Raw genomic sequence first — 19,619 nt, 5'->3', positions numbered from 1 at the left:
GTTATTGTGTGACTTTGGTGAATCCGAACTAACCATTTAAAATGCTAAAGTCACACAATCACACAAACAAAGTAAATAACTGAGGCAGCAGTAGACCAGAAGTCCCTGTGCTCAGTGAGCTAAAATTACTGTTTTTGTCAATGGAGTCTGGCTTCATTTTCCCATTGCGAATCGTTGTCTGACATTAAGGTCAGCAGTGAAAATACTCTAAATATATTATACCCTTAAACTGATTTTGATTTTTATAAGTGGGACTTTTTCAGGTGTCTTAACCCTATGAGCCCTAGGTGTTTTGGGGGTATTTTTACTGCCTTTACTTTTAAGCTCATTTCACAGTCATTATAAAGGCTATTTTATATTAATTTTTATTTATCAATGAAAAAACAAATCAGTGTTTCTTACATTTTTACATGTATCTCACTATAGCAAGTTGGAAGATGACATATTCTGCCATATCTGAAGAGGGGAGACTCTCTGGAATCTGGCAATATAAGAACCATGATGCTGGGACACTCTGTCACTTCACAGCTGTCCAAAACATGTGGTTTGTGCCAGGCGGACATGATTGCCAGTATTTTTTCATTATTGCAAGCATTGCATTGAAATTCCATGACTCATTCACAAGTCAAAAATGTGTTTTATCTGAAAGAAACATTCATTCATTCATTCATTCATCTTCTAACTGCTTCATCCTCATGAGGGTCGCGGGGGGCTGGAGCCTATCCCAGCTACATCGGGCGAGAGGCAGGGTACACCCTGGACAGGTCGCCAGACTATCGCAGGGCTGACACATAGAGACAGACAACCATTCACGCTCACATTCACACCTATGGACAATTTAGAGTTACCAATTAACCTAGTCCCCAATCTGCATGTCTTTGGACTGTGGGAGGAAGCTGGAGTGCCCGGAGAGAACCCACGCTGACACGGGGAGGACATGCAACCTCAATGAAGGGCTCCCACGGCCCTGTCAGCATCGAACTGCAAGGCCTCTTGTCTGGGTGAGGTGAACTGAAAGAAACATGCAATATTTATATCTAAGATAATAGTAAAATAGTCAACCAAGTGCAATGATGTCCTCTAAGATAATATTTGCCACTTTGTTTGCAGTAAACAAAGTTTGTTGTTGTTTTTCAGTTTCAGTTATATATTGGGGTGTGGATAGACAGGGAGAAACACACGCAAGCCTAAGATGTGGTAAGATACGATATTCCTCACGATATGAAGTGACTGATAACAAGATCTGTATAATGGATTGTGAAGAAATTCGTCAGGTTTTTATTTTGTAGACAATTAATCTGGATTTAGAGCGTGATGGGATGACAGCACAATGATGTGTGTGGTATCACTGGAAAGCTCTAGTCCTGTGCTTTCATGTGATATGCGTGGCATTTCTGTGCGAGCCTGCGTACGCGAGTAATCCATCCAAGAGTAGCCTATGTGTGTGCAGAGCTGTATGAAAGCTCTGTTATTCATGATTTTATTGTAACTTTATCATTTTTTTCGCTATGAAAACATTGGACAAGTGTGGTCTTGTCGGAAAGCTACAATTTCGCTGTTTCACGTGATATGCGTGGCTTCTCGCTATGACGCACGGTCACGGAGAAAATCAAGAGAAGAACAGGTGTGAATTTGGACGCACTATGCTGCCCCTGTCCACAGCAGTGCAGTGAGGTTCCATGTTGGACTCCAGCCCGCTTCTCCAAACTGGAGTCATGCTGATTGACATCTACTGTATGTAACACACTGACTACCTGAGTAACACAACCCAACAACAAAAAACATGAACCACCCCAACCTGGTTATCATCATAATAATAACAATGATGATAAAAATTAATGACTTTGATTTATAACACTGTCACACACGAAGTGCAGCTCAAAGTGTATAACAAATTAAAAACATGAGCAGAAACAAATGACTAAATGGATTAAAATAAATACTTTAATATATACACTATTTATGTATAACAGCTGCAGTAACAGCAGTTATTTCTAAGCTGTTTTTGTGGGTAAATCTAAAGAACTGAAGACTCAAATAACAGCACATACATCCAAAAACGATACGTCCTGGTGCTGGAAAACAAACACAAAAATACAAAAACAAGTACGCACACCAGAAACTGCTCCATTTGGAAACATTAATTGTATCATCACATGTGACGTTTCGGGCACCAGCCTTTCATCAGCCATGAACAAGATAAGGAGACAAACCTCTGTATGTACAACCAATGGAGGTCGCCCAACAGATCATGTGAAAACACATGTAGCTATACAGAAACTGAGCACAACACACTGCAAAAAATTAAATTTACAAAGAGAAAATCTGAAATTTTCTCCTACAATTTCACCTTGAATTTGCATGTCATGCATGACATTTTTTTTATCTGATGTTTCAGTCACGTGATGCTCTAGGTACTGCTGGCCTTTTTGCAAATGTATTTTCTGTCAATATATTTTTCTCTAAATACATTTTTTGTAAATGTATTTTTTTGTAAATGCATTGTACTCCTGTGTAATTCTGTGCTGGTTTTGCAGTGTGTTGTGCTCGGTTTCTGTTTATCTACATGTGTTATCACATGATCTGTTGGGTGACCTCCACTGGTTGTATATATAGAGGTGTGTCTCCTTATCTTGTTCATGTCTGATAAAGGGCTGGTGCCCGAAACGTCACATGTGGTGATATGATTAAAATTTCCAAAAGGTGCAGTTTCTGGTGTGTGAACCTGTTTTTGTGTTTTCATGAATCTAATGACAACTTCACCTGAATGTCATCACAACACAACACAAATCACAAACAGACAGTGTCATCCTGCTGATTTAGGATCAGATTAGAAAACACTGAGCATCGACTTCTGTTTCTTCTGTTTGTAGTTGGGACGCCTTGTGTTTCCAGCTGTTAAACTTTTAAACTAAACATATACATATGCAGAGATTCTGGATTTTACATGAGCAGTAAAACAAAAATTATTAAAGGAACTTGAACATTTTTGTTGAAATCAGGGTGTTTAATTTGTTTTAAAACACCTCTGACTGGATCTTTGTAAGAGAAAGGACTCAGTCCCGTCCTGGTCCTGCACCTTCATTTTAATTGGCTGTCAAAAATAACCCGGGCTCATCCTTCAGTTCCACCTCAGAGCAGGAACCCAGGGGATGAAGCCGCCACGTGCCCGCGGTGAAGGGCTCTGCGTGGGCCTCGCTGCGGCCGTGCGACCTCCGCTTTACTGCAGCACACACACACTTTCTCTCTTGGTGTGGGCTGTTCACCATCTTTATGTAAAACCTATGTGGGAGGGGAGCACATTGCAGAGTGGGGCTTCAGAAATGTGATCCAAGTGAGAGGCAGGCTGCTGTTTTCACAGTGAGAAAGGCTCTCATGTTCAGGATATGTTAATTCTGTTCTATTTAACACCTCAGAGCTCGACACACTCTGCGTCTGGCAGCTGTTTGATTAAAGAAGAAGAAGATAAAACTGAGGCCCTGTTTGCCTCCTCTAAGTCTGCTTTGTCCTCAGCTGCTGCTGCAGCTCTGGAGAGGAGAAAATTAGTTCATTTCCTCCTCTTTTTTTAGCAGCTGTACAGTCTCAGAAGCTCCAGCAGGTGGCAAAGCACTCACCTCTCCCTCCCAGCCAATCACAGCAGGCAGAGCCGGGAGTGGGCGGGACATAGGAAAAAGAGAGGGAGAGCCACAGAGCTGAGATAAAAGTAGAAAGAAGGAGAGTGAGCAGAACAGCAGAGACTCACGACTCTGAGGACAGAAAACTGAACTGTGAAGTGGGGAAGCAACAGGTCGGCATAGAGGAGGAGGAGAAGAAGAAGAAGTGCAGCTACACACTTCTTCTTCTTCTGTGTTTTTCTGTCAGGGTTTCAAACTTCCTGGATTTGCTGCTGAGCGTGTGGTGAGGGGAGAAAGAGGAGGTCTGTTCAGAGAGCATGAGGAGGAGACAGGCTTCCTCAGGCTGGGAGGGTTAGGAGGAGGAAGGAAGTAAGGAAGCCAGTTTAGAGAAAAGCAACCCCCCTCTCCACCTCCTCTTCCACCTCCTCCTCCTCCTCCTCCTCCTTCCTAACAGGGGCTGTAACAGTTGGTTTTGTTGTGCTGCTGCTTCCTGGTGTAAAGTGAAGCTGCACTTCCTGTGTCGGCTGCTGCTCTCAGACTGAACTTGTGAGTGAAGTGAAGCTGTCAGAATGGCTGACTGCTGCTCAGCCTGCAGTGTGAGCTCTGCGCTGACCTCAGACCAGCTCGGCTTGTGAGAGAAGCAGCAGAGAGAGGCGGCCATGGATCAGCAGCCTGAGGAGGAGCAGCAGCCTGCACAGGATGGAGCAGAGGGGCCGTCCTCCTCCTCCACCTCCACCTCCACCTCCTCCTCCTCCCCAGCCTCCAACACGGAGCTGCCCTCGGCGGCACCCGCCCCCCGCTGCCACCACACCAGCAGGACCTTCACCGGCCTGAGGATCTTCTGCAGGAGGTGAGTGTCCTCTCCAGCAGCTGGTCCAGGGTCAGATCAGCTGCTCACATCAAGTCACATTTACACAACTTTCTCTCTCACACACACACACACACACACACACACACACACACACACAGAATCTGTTTCTACAACTTCAGAGCAACACTAAGAGGTTGAAGCTCTTAAGTTTTGAGTGGGCACCTCTTCTCCCTCCTCTGCTGCACAGGAAGTGATGCGTTGTGTGGCACATTTCCAGTTCAGAGTAAAACATCTCTGAGATGTGGTGTGTTTAAGATGACATGTGGAAACAGGACGTTGTGTTGGTGTTGAGGAAGAGGATCCGCTGTGTCGGTGATGTGAAGGAGAAAACGTGTTTTGCTTTTGTATCATAACTTCAGAGAGACGTCATTTAATGAAAGCAAAAAAGACTTCTTTTAGAAGAAGGTGAAAAAGGTGAAAGTATTTCAGAGAGCATTTGGACCAGGGGTGGCCAAAGTTTTCGGATTGTGAGCCAGATATAGAAAAATATAAAGAGTCAAGGGACAAACAGTAGTAAATGCAGAGTTTGAGACCAGTTACACGGCAAGAAAATCAGTGTTTCTAAACCAGAACACCTATTTGCCATTAAAGAATTCAGCTTCTATCAAAACTACGATGCAACACTACTAACAGTTTCACATAAACATCACAGTAGGTAAAAGTATTTGTCTATCTTTGTCTTTTCAGGTCTGCTGCCACTAAGCTAAATGCTTTTATAGACAGAAATCAATCCATGTAGGTGACCATGTGTCTCTTGTCTCTCTGTAAGGTGACCTTGGGTGTTTTTTAATAAATAAATAAAATGAAATGTATTAAGTAGCAACATCAGCAGCAAATTAAGAGGTGCAGTGGCAGGGTTTGCTGGTAGTTGTTCAAGATGACAGCGACATTGCGTTTAAACTAGGCTGTACAACGCACATACAGTACCATTTATTCTAGTTTATGTCTAAAACTTACCTGCAGACTACTTTGAAATAGGCAATAGGTCTCAGTTGGCCCACTGGCCGTATTTTGGCCACCCTGACTTCGACAATGTCTGACCATTGTGTAGATTTTATCTTGGTTTTCTGTGTTAAATTTTTCCCCCGTTCAGCTCAGGAACTAGTTTATGGTTTTTCAGCATTGATTTGTTATTCAACCGCCAAAAGTTGGTATTTATATGTGGTAATATTCGTGTCATGTAACCTCATGTGGGTTTAAACCATTGAAATGGTTCGGAGCATTTGTACTTTTATAACGGCCGCAGTGAGAGGCTCACTGGAACAGAAAAGAGGAATACAATTATAGATTGTGGTCTGTTGGTAGAACAAAAAAAACACATTTCAAGATGTCAGTTTGTGTTCTGAGGAGTTTTCAGAGGCATGTTTTGACATTTTGTGACTGTACTCTTAAACTTCCTTCATATATATTGCAGTGTAACCCTCTGAAGCAGCGACAGCAGCAGTGATCTCCTCTGCGGGAGCGTCTCGTTTCAGGTTCTCAAATGTGAGAATTTGCTGGTTTCGACTGAATCTTAAATCTTTGTGTTTCTGAGCGTTAGTCAGACATTTGATTAAGTCATTTTTGACGTTGTGATCAGCATCCATAACAAAAATACTTGCAGCCTACTTCTAAACTCCCTTAATATTTTGGCTGGTTTTACAGTTCAACCCAGTTTAACAGATGTTATCAGTTTGACCTTGAAATCAAACAGCTAAAATCATCTGGACCATGAAACTAAATATAAACTGAGATTTCTATTGCAAACAACTAAAAAGAGACTCGACTGACGATCAGAAACGATAGTGAAACCTGTCTGACCGAGAGAGAGAGAGAGAGAGAGAGAGAGAGAGAGAGAGAGAGAGAAGAAAAGCCACAGTTTTATCATTTCTTCTTGTCACTTCTCATCTTATCGACACTGATATGAACTCCTGAACTGGAGGCAAAAAGAAATTTGATGATTTCAAATTCTCAAATTTTAAAATGAGCTGTTTTTTGGTCATTTGTTTACTAAGATATTTTTGGGTTTTGGACTGTTGGTCAAACAGAACAAGACATTTATTGAGGATGTTGTTTTGACTGATTGTCACCAGATGTGCTGCTAAAATCAATCCAACAAATCTCACGGTTTACAAGTTTAAAGAAATGATGAAACTGTGGCTTTTTTCCCCCCTCTTTTGGTCTGACAGGTTTCACTCTCATTTCTGATACTGAGTCTAGTCTTTGAGGGACTAAACACCAAATTAAGAGACTGAATATCACCAGACATGTTGTTAAAATTCATTCCACATATGTCAAAGTTCATATTTAGTTTCATGGTCCAGCTGTTGGATTTCAAGGTCAAACTATTTTAGAGGGTTGTAAAAACAGCCAAAATCTGAAGGGATTTTGGAAGCAGGGCTCCGATGAACATTTATTTTCATTAATATTTTGTCTTTAAAACATCAGGTATGGTGAAAGATGTCTGTCCCAGTCTCCAGGAGTCCAAGGTGACGTCCTCACATCTTGGTTTGCCGACCAAACCTCAAATATAGTCAGTTTACTGAGACGTAAAGAAAGGGATCAAATTGTCACATTTTAGGACCCTAAAACAAACTTTTAGTTTTTTTGTTTGAGAAAACTGTTACAGGAAGAGATGAAATAATCTCTTCAAGTCTCTTTTGGTTATCAATGTGTCATTTAGATGAACTAAATCCAGCTTCGTACACTTGTTGTTTTGATGTGTAGAGAGTGACTTCTCTGTAACATGACTTTTTATAACTGGCTGTGGGGCATCATGCTGCAGAGTTACATGTCGTTGATGTGATCTGATTAAACCTCTGCTGCTGTGCTGCAGGAGGCGATCAGGCTGCTGGAAAGTCCTCCTCTAATGGAAGATGGAGATAAAAACAGAGCAGCTGATACTTCATTTGAAATTAACTTTGTGGTGTATTTTAAATGTAGCTGAGCTGAACTGACGGGTCATTGGTGCAGTGAGACTAAAGTCCCGGAAACAACAAACCGACATGAAAAAAATAGTGACGATGAAGGTCGACTGTTACGGTACCTGTGTCTCAGCCAAAAAGTTGCACCTGAACATACCGCAGAGACAAAGCTGATGGCAAACCAGCACGTGCGTTCAACGCCTGCATGAAAGGAAATGGCTCTCCATACCAGCAGGCGGCAGTAGACTGTATTCGTTATTAAAAAGGGAAACAGGAAGATTGACAGGACAGATTCAAGAGGCTAGTTGCCAGTTAGCACATTAACAACACAATGTTGAAAGAACAAATGATATAAACCATGTGCCAGTGAAGATTGACACAAACAATCACAATCTGTTTCTGTTAGAGAGCTCAGTGACTAAAAAATAATCTTGCCTAATATAATAACTTTGTTTCACTCTCACTGCTACTTGACTTTAGCCGTTTGTTTACTTTCCTCACTTCAGTTTCTCTTCTTGTGCACTGAGGTGAACTGCCAATCAGAGTGATTTCATTCACCGATAGGCTCCACCAGCTCAGACGCTGATTCAAGATGTTGAATCGGCTAGAAAACAGCTGACAAGGGCCAACGGTGTGGGGCTAGGGCGTAAGACGCTCACCGACGGCCCCACATTGATGGATGGCCGATTGGGACCTCTCAGGCACCGCTAGTGATTTTCACTGCTTGCACATGCACTGCATTCAGAGACATTTCTGTTTGCGCCTTTTCACACACGTCCACATGAAAGTATCTTCAATCAGATTGATTTAACCCGTTACGTGCTGCAGAGTAACTGCTTTCATTCACATCACAGTTCTGAATATTAATCCTTGCTCCCGTTCACACATGACCACACACAGGGAATGTTCCGGAACTTTTCAGGGACAAACTGCATGTGTGAAAAGGGGCTTATTTTAAATCTAAATGAACTGAAACAAGTGACGTAGAGAATTGTTGTTGGAGAATGAGATTCTGAGATTTTGTGATAGTTTTCTGTATGTATGACAGCTGTTTGATTGGTGTGAGAGTGTGTGTGAAAGTGTAATTGAGTAGCAGCTTGTATGGTACCCTCGGCCACCAGTGTATGAGTGCGTTTGAATGGGTGAATGTGGCATGTAGTGTAAAGACTTGGACATACTTTCCGGGCTGAAGGTCCGCAGAGAGCTGTGGTCATACAGACGCGCAGGCAGATCTATTCATAATTGTTCAGTTCAGACCAAAGATTTGTGACGAGACAAAACCGTTTTAGAATGTTGCAGAGGAAAGTTGCAGAGGTGTGAAATGGCCGGTCTGTGCTTGAGTCAAGCTGGCTGATGGTGTCACCTGCAACTCAGCTGGTCAAATTGCTGGCTGCTGGTAGTGGAACTTAAAGCACGTAACCTGTTTCTACAGCCAGACTTGTAGTGAAGTCCCCTGGTCAAGTCAAAATGACCACAGACGGCGCGTTTGCTTGCTGCAACAGGTGCACATTCTCACTGACTGATTAATTGGTGCAGGTTATTTATATTATTGTGGCGTATTTATTGTGAATACAGTCCATCTGATGCTCATTTTGTTTCTGTTTTTCACCATTTCATCACTACTACAAATGCACCTGCAGCCAGCATCTCACTATCACTATCCTCATTCATATTTTAGGAAGCTACAAATTATATTCAGCCACAAAATAAACCTGAAAAGCTGCAAGTCAGAACAGAAGTACTGACATACACACATTGGTGTGAATTTGCAGGTTTTTAGAGCGGTGCGTTGCAAGTAGTTGTCTGTTTCAACACTTTTATCATGAATCTTTGGTCTGAGCTGGGCTTGGTCTGGAGTAAATTTCTGTCGAATATCCAACTTAAAACTACTTCATCGTGGTGAGGCGGGTGCGGCCCGTGTGAAAGCAGTGTTGGACTGGAGTGTGGAGCAAGAGAATGGAGCATGTGCAGTTGGCGCACTTGCTATGCCTACAGTCTACGTGGTCACAAAAAATGGGTGGACCCTTGCGGACATGGGTGGTTGACGAGCTTTACATCACACAGACCAAAGTTGACCCTCACCAGACCAAAGTTGACACGTGGATGTGGAAACTGCGAACTGGCCTTTAGAGGACTTTGAGCAGTAGGAAGACTAGAAAGGTGCTCTACAGGTGCAGCTCCATTTACAATTTACCAATTACACACAGGGTACAAATTAATTTAGTTAGTGGATGTTGCTAATTGTGTACCTTGTATACACATATACAATATATAAACAACACCCAGGGCACAAACTGTGTGTGTGTGTGTGTGTGTGTGTGTGTGTGTGTGTGTGTCCTGGGCATGTGTGTGTGAGCTCATGTTTCCAGGAGGACGTCAAACTGAGCTGCACTCTGACTTCCTGTTTGATCTCTGAGTAATATATCAGTGTGTGTGTTAGTCAGTGCTGCTCACTGTCTGTTAATGAGCCGCACATCAAGCACTCAACATGAAGCACATCAACAGCAGTACTCCACTTAGGTACAAATTAAGTCCTTGTACTTTAGAGGATTAGATCCATTTTCTGCCACTTTTAATTTCGACTGCACTGCACTGACGTGAGTGTTTCTACACTGTTGTACTTTTACTTCAGTGAAGGATTTGAATACTTGTCTCACCACAGTACTACGGTATCAAAGGTTTAACGGTGCAGTGTCGGATCATAAATATGCTCTGCTGGGAATAAAAAGGTAACAAGTGCAAACTCAAGTCGAGTCAGGTGGTTAGTTTAATCTCCCAGTGATCTCCCATGGTCCTCTAATTATAGCTGCTATTAATGGATTGGCAGAGCAATTAATTAAAAACGGTCATTTTTAGGGCCTGATGGGAATGTTTCACTCCAGAGGAGACGATTCAATCTGTCGAAGGACGGAGGAGGAGGAGGAGGAGGAGGAGGAGGTGGAGGAGGAGGATGTGGAGAAGGTGGAGGAGGTCTCAGCTCCTCCTCTCTCAAATCAGTCAAGGGCTTAAAAGCAGAACACTATTGTCATTTATTTTTCTGCTGTCTTTAAATTATAAAAAGGTCTAAACTCTTTACTGCAGTAAAAGTACCACACTGTGAAAATACTCAGGTAAGAGTCCTGCATTTAAAACCTTACTGAAGTAACAGTCAGTATGTTGCAGTAAAGTGCTGTCAGTGTTTTCTTCTTCTATCAGATGTTTTTGGATTAATGTTACTGCTGCATTAAGGTGTATGTGTCATTTTACTGCTGTAGATGTTTAAGGCTGTGCTCATTGTAACTCCTTTATACTGTTGGGTCGTTTAACCTACAGCAGTGCATCATATTCTATAAGATCATCCTGTGAGAACCATGTGTCTCTAAAGAGTCAGAGAACAGCCTGTTTTCAGCTTTGCGATGATACATTTTCAGCTGATCCAAGAGCGTTTTTAAAGGCAGAGCTGACCCTACCCATTAAGCATTCAGCAGTTGCTTAGGGCCCCCTGGTCTCTGGGGGCCCTTTTTAATGAACAGAAGACAATAACGAAATAAAAATTGACAATATTTCCCAACATTTTGCCGACATATACTAGAACACACTGTGGATGTTTCACTCAGCTTTGAGTTTACTTTGTCACTACAAATGATTAGGGACTGTTTATTATTTATAAGGAGGGAGGGGGTGGTGCAAAAAAGCACTTTTTAAGCACTTGGGAGGGACTTAAGATTTTTACTTTGGCTTGGGGGAGGGGCATATAGATTTAAATGGTTGTATTTTGCATTTATTTCCAGCAGATTTTTTTTTTTAAGATTATTTTTATTGGCTTTTTGCCTTTATTGACAGAACAGAGGGTGAAATGGGGAGACAGAGAGAGAGTGGGGACTGACATGCAGCAAAGGGCCGCGAGCCAGATTCGAACCCGCAGCCGCTGTGGCAAGGCAATGCCTCTATACATGGGGGGCTGGCACTATCCACTACGCTACCGACGCCCTGACACAGCAGATTTTTAAAAAGATATTTCTGGGGCTTTTCAAACATCCAGTGGTCCTTGGACACTATGAACATTTCCGTCAGAAAAAAGAAAAGAAAATTTGAGCTTAAAATAGTGGTATTTCATCAGAATTACTTTATTCTGGCCAAAAATAATCTTCACACAAATTAACCAGCATGCACGACAAGAGTGAAAAATCAAGGCTCTTTCAACTTCAGGATTTTGTTTTTAACGTTGTTTTTTAAGGAAAAAAAAATGTGTAGCTTTGGGGAGGGTAAAAAAACAACAACAAAAAAACAAAAACCCAGACACCCCTCTCTGCTGATAAGTAAAGAACAGTCTCTTATATTTATAAGTTTCTCAGATGAAATTGTAAAGAGTAGCACAAATATACTTTAAACCCTGATCATATGAAAGGTCACTGTAATAATAATCAATTTAACTTGACTGAAATAAGACTAAACTACTTCCTAAATGATCACATTGTACCTGTTATTAGAAATTTTGCCCTTTTTTGGGCAACTTTATGTCAACATTTTATGAAGTGCTCCTTTTGGTTTTTCTTTCTTATTTGATTACTGTTACAGACTTTGCACAAAGTTATTAGACGTTTGTAATAACTGCATGTTCTTTACCATATGATAGCCTTGTACATCATATTTTTTGGACTCTCTCCCAGCTATATCTCCAACCTCTTAGTGCCGTACACACCAGGACGTACTTTGAGGTCCTCGGCAGCAGAGGTCTTTTGTCTGTTTCAGATTTCTGTCTGAAAACTAAAGGAGACAGAGCATTTGCTGTCGGGGCCCCGAGGCTCTGGAACAATCTGCCCAAGGAAATCAATTATCTCTTTTAAGTCCCTTTTTAAAGCATACTTTTATCGAAGAGCCTGTCCTGATTTTACTTGAATTTTAAGTTCATTAATACTGTCTTTTATACACCAAAGTGTTTTGATCAGCTGTTTTAAAAGTTGTTGTTTTCATGTCTTGTCTGTTTGTAATTGTTCTCATGTAAAGCACTTCGTAACTCTGTTTTAAAAGTGCTTTATACATAAAGATTGCTATTTTCATTATATCTATAACTAACTTTGGACATCTTACACATGAAGACAGGTGAGGCTTGGCCCTTTCTAGTGAGACCATAACACTAAAATATGCTTCAAACTTAAACCAGATCAAGCAAAAGGCCTTGAGAGGGGTCATTCACAGAGTTAGAGCATAAAAGACAAATATTGTATTTACTAAGGATGAGTGAGTACTTCATTATTTGTATCAGTGTCTGTGTCTTTTTTTAACCAACTAAATAATCTGTATCTGTATTTGTACTCGGAATGGATGGGTTTATGTTGAAAGTGGGTGGTGCCTCACTTGAAATTGTTATTATATATTGCTTTTATGTGTTTATAATTAATTAGAAAATCATTTACAGAACAAGCTCAGAATTCATCTTCAGATGATTTTTGATCACAGTTGAAAACAGCTACCAAAATGAGTTTGACACCCCTGCTGTAGTCTGTTGAAAGATAGTGTTGCTGCTCAAAGGTCTTTAGTCTTTAAATGCTTATATTTAGGGGAGATCCGGTACGATTGTAGCAGGGGGACAGTTGTAGCACGGGTCCTTATTCGTGTTACACGCGTCTCCAGAATGTGAAAGTTGGAACACGCGATTGTCTTCCGGTGACCACTTCCGGTACGTAGAATCACTTCATTCCGACTCATTTTCCCGGAGTTATCAGAGAAATACTCATTTTCGAATCCTTAAGTAAAATATCGACACCGAAGGTGTTTTTCCATTTTGTCTAATAGTTTATTTATACAACACTGCAAACATATGTCATCTGTTAGACCCATCCGTAGGCTTAACATGAGCCTTAACTTGTTGATTATTCATGTTTTTTTGACATTATGCTTGCAGGAAATGCCCAGGATCAGAGTGAGGAAGACAGCCAGGGCTCAGATAGACCCAGACCTGTATGATAGAGCCTGGCAGGCAGTGGTGGAGGGTTCTTCTGTTCTTTATTTTTGAAAAGGGACCTTTAAAAACAATACATTAGTCTACAGTTCATGGTTAATATAAACGCAATAAATACAATGTTAAAATACTTAAGTTGAAAAATAGATCTAAAGGCTAATTGAGTTCATGGTTAAAAAAATGAGTTAAAAAACAATGTTACAGTTCATGATTTACATAAATACAATTCTAAAATGTTTTTAAAAATAAGTTAAAATATTAAAAATCATAAGTAGGACTATATAAATATGGTTAATGTGTGGTTAAAAATGTGTGATTAAAAATTATTATGTGCTCTGCATCATCTTCAGGTCCGTCACATTTAACAAACGTTTGACAACAGGTGACGAATGTGAACGTACCCGTTTGCTGAAAGGCTACTTTTTACTTACAGTCCCTTTGCCTGATGTTAATGGGCATCCTAGTATAAGTTAAAACAGCAATAAAACTAAAACTGCGAAGTATATGCCAGAAAAATGTGGTAACTTAACGTTTTTTGCCTTTTTCGACGACCGCTACAAGTGACCCGCTCGAGCGCTACAATTGTCCCTCGTGTGCGGGGTGAATGTATCACTGCGCACCTTCCACTTTCAGCCTGATCATGCTCGATATATTAATCTGCGGAACTTCGTTACTGTTTGTGTTGACGGAGGACACATGTAGGGTACTTGCATACAAATATTGGCAATCTGAGTTGTAATTTTTTTTATGTAGAATGGTGAAAAAGTGAAAAGTGCTACAATCGACCCGGATCTCCCCTACCTTTTGTGTGCTTAAACTAATATTCATAGTACACAAGTTGGTTTTAGTGCCATGTGAACTCGTTACAACGACGGGGCCCCATAACCAAATCCTGCCTAGGGCCCCCAAAAGTCTGGTGCCGGCTCTGCATAATGGATCTCTTCATCCCTCACTTTATAACAAATATTCAGCATCAAAACATCTGGAGATACGTGAGTGTCACCGGACAGGAAGTAACTAGTAACTAAAGCTGTCAGACAAATGTAGTGCAGTAAAAAGTGCAGTAGTTACCTGTAAGATGGAGCTGAGGAGAGAACAATGTATCCTTCAGTACAGTTTCCAAGGTGTGGGCAAACATCAGTGCGCATGCTCGAAGCGGATGGCACCAATCCGATGCTACAATCTGATTGGCTGATTTCCAATCTCTGCTGTTACTGTCAGAAGTTTGTATCAGTTATAACGAAGACAGTAACTGCTGTGACCGCGGTCTGTGTGGATTATACTCGACAGTAATCTTTCTAAAGTCTATATTATAAATAAAACTCGAGATGAAACTCGTCGGAGCTGAGCAGGTGTCGTTAAAAACCAAACTCCAGGTAAAAATCAGCGGATTTATCGTGAGAAAGTTCAGCTAGCTTGTTACAGAAGTTTTTGCTTCTGTACCCGGTGAAGAGCAGCAGTCTGTGAGGATCTCCAGCTTCTTCCTGAGAGGATTAAAACATGAAACCAGCTGAACAACAGAGTAAAATCAGAGTTACGGAGAGCTGAGCAGAGTCACAGGCTGCTGAAGAGGTATGTGTTCAATCACCTGTGTTACACTGCTGCTCAGTCACATACACCAGTGTTAGCTAACCTGTCTGTCAGTGATAGCCTTATGCTAACAGAGAAACATTAAAGTAGAAATACTCATACAAGATATTAAACATCAAACAGTTAAAGTAGGATAAATTATAATAGGCTTAGACCTACTGTGGCAGACTGATGTACGGTAGTGATAACACGAATAAACTGTAATATAGACTGGTTAAAAAACAAACAAACATGTATATACTACTACTACTACTACTACTACTATTAGTAATACTATTAATAGTTTGATTGATTTTTATTTTTGTGCCTTGTATACTTCCATGTGCCCAACCCTCAAAGGATTACAAGACACCATTACAATGACATCACTGTAACAATCAAAAGTATATGTTATTCAACTGCTCAGTCCAAAAATAGAATACTCTGCCTTGACTGGTAAAGAAATTCAGCCACAAAAAAGCTTCCCTTTCCGAAACAAAATTCATTTTTTTCATGATCATCCAGCCAAAAGAAATCAACATAAATAGAAGTTGTTTTTTCTGACCTTTGTTTATTGATATTTTACACACAAATGGACAGTAGTGTTAAAGCACTTGTGAATGACAGTGTGATGTAATAGCAGTGCAGAGTGAAAGAAAACCAACCAACCTACAGACAAACAAACAAAAAAGAACCTACACAGAAAAAAACCCACAAAACAAAACAAAACATTCAGCTTGGTCATAGTTCACTTATTACAGTAAACAATAACCTTGCTCTTAAAGTCAGGGTAAGAGTAAAGATATGTGTACAAAAATAGACAAGATTCAGTGTGTTATTGTTTAAGAATAGCTGGAAAGGTCATTTTCTTAACACAGGCGAAGAGCAGCCCTCATGTCTTTTTAAGTTTCCCGAGAGAGTCTAGTCTGCCGTTTCTTTATCCTGACACTGAAATGCAGAAAACTTAAAATCATCAACCAGTTTAAAGGACAAATCCTGAACTTAAAGACCAAACATGCTGCACTTGACTACCTACGTCAGTAACATGACCTCACATCAGCATTGGAAATTAACTTTTTTGTCCATCTGCCACTACGGTTGGTGGATTCCAGAATCTAGTAGCCACTCAATAGATTTCCATTGTTTTTGCTGGTGAGTGAAGCAAATCTAGCAGCATATTTTACCAGCATTTGGCTGGTGGCTGGTCCTTATATCCCACCCTGCCCTGCACATGTAATGTAAAGACACTGTAGCGTTAAGGAACAGATGATTGGTCCGACTGCATCCAGAAAGAGAGAAAGATTATTTATTTAAAAAAGAGAGCAAGAGAAACATCATCTCTCTGTGATCTGTAGTTCCTGCTCGTCTGCAGTGGTGGGAAGTAACTAAGTACATTTACTGAAATACTCTGTTTAAGTAGTTTTAAGGCATTTGTACTTTAAGTATTTCGACTTCCCACTGCTTTATACTTATGCTTCACCACATCTCAGAGGAAGATATTGTACTTTTTACTGCACTACATTTGTCTGACAGCTTTTGTTACTGCTCTCTACTTCTGTAATTCCCTTGACCAACGACATCATTAACATGCCGCTTACATATTAATAATAATCAGTAATAATGACTCAAGTACTTTTACTTTTGGTAGTTAAGTACATTTTGTTGCAGTATTTTTACACTCTATATTACTACTTATACTGTAGTGAATGATTTGAACGCTCCGTCCATCACTGCTCGCCTGTGAGCTGTTTCTTACCTGAAAACAGACTCTGATATTAAACACAGAGGGGGAGTGTGTTCCTCCAGTGACAGTGCTCTGCTGTAAGATGATCTGATTGATTAGGCAGATGACTAATTATTGGTGTGTCAGAGTCACAGTGAGGATGATGATGGACCTGCAGCAGCCTGATGCTTCCCTCTCTAACCTGATTAGATCTGAGAGGAGGGCGGCTGCAGCTTCGCTCTCTGGATGTCCACTGGTCTCTTCTGATGCTCGAAGGATCAGTATCAGGGATGTAATCCTTTTTGTGATTTTAACATTTAAATTCCTGCAGAGGGAGTTGACGCTCCTCTGAGGGTCAGTGACATCAGACTGAGGTCACAGATAACACGTGGCAGGCTGTTAATCAACCAGCATCGCTGCTTTCTGAATGGTGATTTTTTTTTATGTATGTTCAAACTGAAACATGCTGATGAAATGTGGCCCATCATTCATGTTCCCCTCAGGGTGAACTGTAACAACTTTGACTTTTCATCTAGTGCCATCAACATTTAATGTGTACAATACTTTAGTTTATGAGTTCACTTTAAAGGTGTCACATGACCAGAGTCTGTGGATTTGGTTTCAGAACAGCGTAGAGAAAAAATAAAATTCAAAGGGCAGGATCATAAATCAGGAGGCAGAGTTTAGAGTTTTTACCTGAAACCTACATTTTAGTATCTCTAAGGAGGTTATGCTTCAGTTTGTCAGCAGAATTATGGAAAAATTACTGAGCCAATAGAACTAATAACATTTTGGATATAATATTTATCACTTTTGTTAACTTCATGGCTTGGGGCATTTCGCCTTGGCGGAGCTCTGTGTTCTCTGAGTGCTTTTCAAGTTAATGACGTGTTTGTTGTTCAGTGATTTAAGAGACGGGAGTGGTGAGTCTGTGATTTTGGAGGATCTGTTGACAATATGCTGCAGTTTCCTGTGAGTGTCAGGCCAAACTGATCTAGTTAGGATTTCTTACGTCGTATGAGGAGGAGCAGTGTTACTTTTTGTTGCTCATATGGACTGGATATAGTCTGAGAGGCAGGGCCCTGTTCATTTCTGTGAAAGTTGCTCAGTGGCGCATAAAGCCAAAAAAGCTTGATTTCCGCAGTGTCTTTTGCATCATTGAGCTCATAGAACAGACGCACTACAGACTTCGCCATTCAAGCAACTAACTTTTGGTTGGCCACTCGGCTAACTCTAATGGGGATAAAATGATTTAATCATGCGGCTCTTCTGGGTTTTCCGAATGGATCAAATACAGATTGTGAAACAAGTCATTTCGCAGGGTCTCTTACATTAAAAGAAATGTATCCACTTGATTGACAGACGTCTCCTTCACATTGTAAGTCTATGGAAAAAATCTCTATGGGCCCCATGATGTCTTGTGATGGACCAAGAAGTTGTAATTCCATGTTTGGCCGCTATGTCAAATTGGCTCTAAAACGCGGCACTCTTCCTGGAGGCTTGAGGTGAACGTGGTCATGCATTGTTTTTACCCCCAAGAGTGTTTAGCTTAGTCCACCCTACTGTGCTGTGATTGGCTGGGAGAAGCTAGACCTCCATGAACAGCACCAGACTTTGAAGCCAATTCGACATAGTGACAAAACTCTGTAAGTACAATTCTCGGTCTGCATGTGACGCCACTAGGCCCAAAAAAGACTTTTAACCCACGGACATCACAACCCCCTAAAATGACTCAGGATGATCAGGATTTGAACTATTCAGTCTGATAACATTTCTTAAATCTGGAAAAGCCACACGATTAAATCACTTTATCCCCATTTCATCATATATGTCATACATATGCACATATACATTCATGGGACGACCCTAACTTTCTCCAACCTCCAACTTGCCAACCACAGCACGGTTGGACCAGGGCAATGTGAAACACTCTTGGGAAAAGAATTGCTCATGATTAACATTCCATCTGCTAAACATCAGTATTATAGCATTCTGATGTTAGCTTAAGCACCGCTGTGTCTCAGTACAGCCTCACAGAGCTGCAACAGCACCGCAGACTCTTTTTAAGACACTGAAAACAGCAAACAGGAAGTTTAAACTCTTCTTCTACCGAATCTGGAGTCTGTTCTGACACATCTTTGCTCCTGTTTGTAAAAATAACTTGTGTATATATAACACAGATCTATCAGCCCCTTCAGCCACACTGAAATCAGACCAAACTTACAGTTCTGCTTTAGAGAGCCAGTCTGTTGTCGGACATGCTCAGTCACGTCTCGGTTATATTCTCTACCCAAATACAGGGGACCAGTTTGTGACATGCAAACACAAAACATACAGTAGCTGTCAGCTGTGTATAGAGGCTTTACGACAAAAACTCATTCTTAAAGAGTACGTTTTTGAACCTTTTGTGTGTTTTTAGCCGTCAGAGAAAAGTTCAGAAAAACTAGTTTCAAGTCCCTTTTTTACTTTGTGCTGCTGCTCCCAAAATATTGTGTGTATATATATGTTTTTCTCTTACATCTGCAGTAATGAAAGGTGATTCTCTAACATGTTAAACTCATATTTTAGACCATACAGTACTCAGGTGTTTCAAAATATTCAAATTCCTACTATTCAACATTTAAAGCCTCAGCTCGGTTTTTGTGTATTTTAGGTTTGCATCAGCTCACACTGTTTACACTGCAACAATAACCTGTGTCATACTGCAACATACAAATAAGAAACATGATGGTCACTCAGCTGAGCAGATTACAGCAGCAGAAGAAAAAGTCTAGGAAATTTGACAACACAACAAATCTCAGGTTCTTTTTTTTTTTTCTTCTTCTGTTTCCAAAATATAAAACATGCTTGTTTTCTTTTACATCTGCAGTAAAATATGTATTTTTCTGACATGTTTAACTTTTATTTTAGACCATCAAGCACTGAAATATTACTCACTGACGTTAATAGCTTCAGTTCAGTCACTGTGTTTTTTAATCAGCTCACACTGCTATCACAG

At 40.7% G+C, this 19,619-nt stretch overlaps 1 protein-coding gene across 2 annotated transcripts in view; it reads left to right on the top strand.

Moving 5' to 3' along the window:
• The first annotated feature begins 3,712 nt into the window (after positions 1–3,712).
• Positions 3,713–19,619, top strand: part of dgkzb (diacylglycerol kinase, zeta b) — a 71,233-nt gene continuing 55,326 nt past the window's right edge. The window contains exon 1 of one of the 2 annotated variants that reach the window (XM_049573652.1): positions 3,713–4,464. In XM_049573652.1, coding sequence (XP_049429609.1) covers positions 4,274–4,464 — 191 coding nt within the window. In that variant the 5' untranslated portion in view covers positions 3,713–4,273. Of the gene's footprint in view, positions 4,465–14,883; positions 14,902–19,619 lie in introns of those variants that run through there. The other variant, XM_049573653.1, reaches the window with a different exon arrangement.

The sequence above is a fragment of the Epinephelus fuscoguttatus genome, linkage group LG4, assembly GCF_011397635.1.
Source record: "Epinephelus fuscoguttatus linkage group LG4, E.fuscoguttatus.final_Chr_v1".
In the NCBI taxonomy this organism is placed as follows: domain Eukaryota; kingdom Metazoa; phylum Chordata; class Actinopteri; order Perciformes; family Serranidae; genus Epinephelus; species Epinephelus fuscoguttatus.
Note: the sequence above shows the minus strand (reverse complement) of the source record. Positions and strands in the feature narration are given on the sequence as shown.